Source organism: Crocodylus porosus, unplaced genomic scaffold, assembly GCF_001723895.1.
Source record: "Crocodylus porosus isolate Cpor-Errol unplaced genomic scaffold, CroPor_comp1, whole genome shotgun sequence".
NCBI classification, from domain to species: domain Eukaryota; kingdom Metazoa; phylum Chordata; order Crocodylia; family Crocodylidae; genus Crocodylus; species Crocodylus porosus.
Window position 1 is genome coordinate 88,434,838 of NW_017728918.1, and position 5,533 is coordinate 88,440,370.

General features: G+C 51.8%; 1 protein-coding gene across 1 annotated transcript in view; it reads left to right on the top strand.

Moving 5' to 3' along the window:
* Positions 1 to 812: 812 nt before the first annotated feature.
* The window catches only part of CDC40 (cell division cycle 40), a 76,327-nt gene continuing 71,606 nt past the window's right edge, over positions 813 to 5,533 (top strand). The window contains exon 1 of the mRNA XM_019537894.1: positions 813 to 1,186. Coding sequence (XP_019393439.1) covers positions 1,010 to 1,186 — 177 coding nt within the window. The 5' untranslated portion in view covers positions 813 to 1,009. The remainder of the gene's footprint in view (positions 1,187 to 5,533) is intronic.

Consider the following 5,533-nt stretch of genomic DNA (forward strand, 5'->3'; position numbering starts at 1 on the left):
GAGCCCAACTTGCAACGGCTCCTGGCAACCGCCCCCCACGCACGCGCCCGGAGGGGGGAGGGGGTGGTGGAGCTACCCGAAGGCTTCACAATAGGCGCGCGTGTGTGCGCGCGTGTGGGGGAGGGGGCGTGGCCTCGCCCCCGGCCGCTCCGCAGCGCGAGGCGCTGTTTCCCCGCCCCTGCCGCAGGCTGCGTGACTCCGGCCCCTCCCCACTCCTACACAGAGGGACTTCGTCCCGATTTCGCCTCCTCTTCACCCTCCCCTCCCGCGGGAGGGCAGGTGGTACAGTCCAGCTCGCTCGCCTAGCGCCGGGGGGGAGGGAGGGGTTGGTTGGGTGGAGTGGGGGCTGGGGCAGAACGGGTGTATTGTGACGTCTAGTAAGCCGGCTCCCGGCAGCCAATCAGAGCAGCCGAGGCGGGGCTATGAAGGGAAGGAGGCGGAGCGGCTGGCTGGTCCAGCGGTGTGGGCGGAGCGCGACCTACAGGTTGGCGCTCAGGTGTAAGTCTGGCCTGAAAGCGAACGCCCCAGCCGTGAGTCTCTGGGGCGAGCCTTGCGCATGCGCACAAGTCATGCAGTCAGGATTCCTCCCAACGGTTCTAAAATACCCGCCGCAGGTGTGTGGCGGGTGTCGCCTCGGGAACCAGCTCAACCGCCGCCTCAGCACGCCCGAGCGGGTTAGCGCATCCAGCATGAGCGTTTTCCAGTTGCGGAGCCCTGGAGCAAGGCGGGTATGGGAACCCCACCAGTGACGTCATTGCGACGCGGTGCACGCTGGGACTTGGAGTTCGGTGCCACTGCTGCAGGTCCTGGAAGCTTCAACCCGCCGTTAACGGCCGCGTGAAGCCGTTGCCGCGCCCCCAACCGCCGCCCCCGGCCTGTCCGCCGCGTGGCTAGGATGAGCCCCTCGCCCTCGCACTCGCACGGCGTGGCCCCGCCCGCTGCCGGGGGCTTCCGGTGCGCCTGAGGCAGCTGCCGGGACCCGGCCGCTCCCGCCGTGCCCCGCGCCAACATGTCGGCCGCCATCGCCGCCCTGGCTTCTTACGGTAGCGATTCCGAGTCGGACGCGGAGGCCGAGGGCGACGCGCGGCCGCTGGTGGCCAGCCGGGACGCCGTGCTGCACCTGCGCGCGCCGCCCGCTGCCCCCCAGCCGCTGCCCGTCGACGCCGCCCCGGACGTGGCCGTAAAGGTGGGTCCTGGCCAGGGCTGCCCCGCCGCTGCGGCGCTTGGTCCCCGGCTCGGAACCCGGGCTGAACCGGGGCGCTACCCACGTGCGGGGTGAAGGGTGGTGGCGGGGCGGGGGGGAGTTTGCTTTGCTTTGTTTTGCTCGAGGCTCTACAGGTGGCTGCTGCCAGGGCCTGACACAGGCCTGGACAGAAAGGGGCCAGAAAATGGTCATTTTGTTCCCCTTTGTCCAATTATTATCATCATAATCTCTGGCGGAGGAGGACTGAATACTGCTGTGGGAGGCCATCAAAACTTTCTGCCCAGTCCTGGGGGGGCATCTACTTCACTATGCTGCTTTTCTTGTTCTTAGCAGGGCCCCAGTATCCTCAGTTCAGCCTGTACAAGCCCTCTGGGGGTTTGGCCCTAGTGAACCAGGAAATGTTGTTCCACACTAGGACTAGGAGGCCTGCTGCTGCCCAGAGTAGGCAACAGGTTTAAAACAAGCAAGAGAACGTATGCCTGAATCTCTCTGTGGGACCCTACTGCATGTCCAGCCAGTGCTGTTTGTCCCCTGAGTGCTCTTGGTCAAAGGAGTCTACAGAGATGAAGTGACGTTTCTTTCCAAGCTGGAGTGCTCTGATTTCTCTGAGCTCTTGGAAACTGTAAACCTGTAACTTGGTCATGGCAAAGCACTAAGAGAAAGATAGATTTGGCACCATGTGTAGGTGATGGAAGCAGATAATGCAGCCAGGTTCAGGAAGGGATCGGAGACATTCATAGTAGGATGGATCTGCTGATGGCAGCGAAACAGAATGGTTGGATGTGTCCTCAGGTATCTCTCACTTTGTGGATCCCAGGGAAGATATTGAAATAGGAGATAAATTACTCTGGAGCAGGAGTGCTCAATCTCTGGCCCATGGGCCATATCAAGCCCACAGAGCCATGGCATCCAACCCATGAGGGAAAACTTGGCAGTGGGGGAGCGGTGAAAGCTCCGCACTTCCCAGATCCAGCTCTGCCTGAGCCATTGCTGCACAGTGTGATCAGGGCTGGACCTGACCCCTACATGTCCAGATCAGGCCAGACCTCTGTACTTTCCCTTCCCCCTCCGCCATCTCCACCTCTACACCTGAAGAGGGATCAGCCCCCCTGGCTCTTCTCCCCTTCCCTGGCCCCACATGCTGAATCAAGCCCACCAGCTAGATCTGGCCTGTAGACAGACCTGGCACTAATCATCTGGCCTGCGGGGCACAAAGGGTTGGGCACTGCTGTTCTAGAGAAATCCATTCTGATGCTCTCCTGCAACGTCAGAGATCAGCTACTCGGCTAGATAGCTCATTGGTCTTACCCAGTGTGGCACTTTTTATATTCTTGCTTTATGGCCTTGAGGTCTTTTCAGGGATGCTGTTAGTTGTGCAAACAAGATTCACAAGATAAACTCAGAGATATCCATTAGGAATTATTTCAGCCCCGCTGTGGCTTTTCTGGTTTCTCTGCAACAGAAGAATTTCTCTGTTATTTTTCTGTAGTCAAAACCTGAATAAAAACTAAGGGCTGGTATTTTCTGACGTTGCCTCCAGTTTAACAGGTTTGAGACTCACTGGTGTATCTTGTACCCTCTAGTGTTTCTCTATACCTGGCTTTCCAAATACAGTAAAAGCTATGTTATCCAGCACTTAATGAACCGGTTTTGCTTTTGCCACGTCTACCAGCACGCCGGAAGTCCCACTTCGGGCCACAGCCCGGGGCAAAACAGCCTGTGTGGGGGGCCCCCTGCCTGTTCCCCAGCACACTGATGCTAGGGGAGGGGCGGCACAGTGCCTGTTCCCCGGCACACTGACACACTGGCTGCGGCGGGTGGGACAGCAGCCCGACCAGGCAAAGATGCCTCCCAGGTAACTGGCATATTTGGTTATCCGGCACCCCCCATTTCCCATGGGTGCCAGATAACCAAATTTAGTTTGGTTGACCAGCTGCCTGAGGTGCTGTCAACAGCAGCAATGAAAACTGACTAGTAACTTTAGTTTCACTCTGACTGCTTGCAAAGCTGTTAACTCTAGAAGGATGGGACACAAGCTCAGAAGGCTAGGATGCAATTGGCTCACTTTTTTTTTTTGTTGGAACTGTAAGGTATAGAAAGCTAAAAGCTTAACAGAATGGGATGCCAGAATAACAACTTGCCCATTTCCACAAAATGTTTGCTATGGCCTGGTGGCATCTGGGTTGATGGAGCTTTGTCACCTTAATGTCTTGAGTTAATACATGTACTACTGTAGCTGTATTATTATTTGTTCATGTTTGTCGCTTGGTGCTCAGACATTTCTAGATTCCGGTTTTGCAGTTTCCAATCACTTTGGGAGGTCGCAGTGTCCCAGGTGTGAAAGAAACATAGCTTAGCATCTGCAGAGTCCTCTGAACAAGAACAGAGATAAGTGGCAAGAGGTATTGGCTGTATGTAGAGTAAGGTCCAACAGCAAGATTAATTTGGAAGGCCCAAACTACTTTACTCTGATCAGTGATTAGAAGCTACTACATCATGTTTAATGGGTGTTTTAAGTCTAATCCTGCTTGAAATATACTTTTGCAAGGGCCATTCTTTAGAGAGTCAGGTGGAAAACACTAACTTCAGATTACTGTAAAAACTGTGATCCTGCCTTATAGTCTAGATGTCATGTGTTCTGAAAGTATGCATGTCATCTTAAATCAGTCCTGCAAAACTGTTTTTCAAACTTACTCCTTTAGGCAAGGTAGAGGGGATAAGCAAACTAACAAGGTATATTTTGGGCTAGCAGCACAAAGTCTTACATTTGGTGAATGAGCAATCTTGAAGAGCCAAATAAAAGTAAAGGTGGGGCTGCTAATCAGTGGGCACAGACTGTTGTTTCTATTGAACTATGTTACTATCAAAGTATGCTTTCAGTATCGTTGCTACCACTGACAGTTGCTTAAAGTGTTCAGACTTTTAGTAGGACTGAAGTGTTGTAGATATGGTGGTCCAGGAAAGATACAAGAGACAAGGAAGGGGTTTTTTTGTGGTGTTGTATAATTAGGAAATATGTTGGACAAGCATTCAGGCATGGACTGCTCTTTTACCATATCTATTGTTTACTCCAATATCAAGTTAAATAATTTGTTATCTTTGTGTTATTTTAGTTTAATTTCCCCTTGTGATCCCTGCTAGATCCCAAAGTTATAAGCCAGCCTATAAAAGGTGTATGTGCGCAAATGCACCACCCTGCCTTTACCTTGTCAAACCAGGATTCAGAGACTTCATGCCTCCTTGTCTCCTCCCCAGAACATTAATGGCTCCAGTCAGGTTAGTGAAAATAAAGATATAAAGCTGAGGCCTGGCCTACCTTTGTTTTTGCTGATGGAGTTATTTTAGTTAGTGTGGAAAAATGGCACCGCTAATTGAACTGGCTATGCTAGCAAAACTGTAGCAAAGATTTTATACCAAAAAGAGACTTTTACAGGTATATCTTATTCTGTTAAGGACAATGAGTTAAGCCAGGACTGGAGCCAAAGTCTATACCAGCGGGGCCCCTGGCCCCTCCAGACTGCGCACAGTGCACAAGTGGGTGCTTCCCTTGCAGGTACAGTTTTATACAGCATTTACTTAGTATAGTCTATGATGGGGTCTAAGTGCTACTGTAATGCAGTGAATATTTAGTTCTGTTTTCTGAGACCCTCAGTAAGGTGCCACCTTAGAGTAGCCTGATCCTCCATTTAAGTATGCAAGTAAGTCAACATGCTGTGGTCCTCTATATTCAATACAGCTGATGGCTCTGATGACTACTCGATACTTGCTTTGTATTAGGAAGAGAATATCTACCACTACCAGCAGAGCTGTTTTTGCTATGGGCAAGTTGATAACCAGAGTAAATGATCTCAGGCTGTTAAACTGAGTAGTCTTGCTATGTCCTTTTCCATAAGCTTAAATAAGAGGGGAAGACTTGGTACAGAAGGTGTGTCACTGGTGTCAAGAAGAGACTTGGTACAAACTATTCATGTGCATCTCAGTGAACCAGGCACCCTGCCCTCCTTCAAGGCAATAAATTATTCCTGTTAGCACTGGATCCATTTCTTCACTACAGGCCTTTACCACCAGGAAATATTATCGGTCTCAAGCATAGGTTTATAGCCAAAGTTCTCTGTACACCTCCACTACATCGAAGTGACACTGTCTGAATCTCAAGCAGCAAAGATTTGGCAGTTGTCCCTTTAGCACATAGTCAGTTTCATAGATTTCATAGACATTAGGGCTGGAAGGGACCTCGGGAGATCGAGTCCAGCCCCCTGCCCAAGGGGCAGGAAGTCAGCTGGGGTCATAGGATCCCAGCAAGATAAGTATCCAATTTACTCTTGAAGG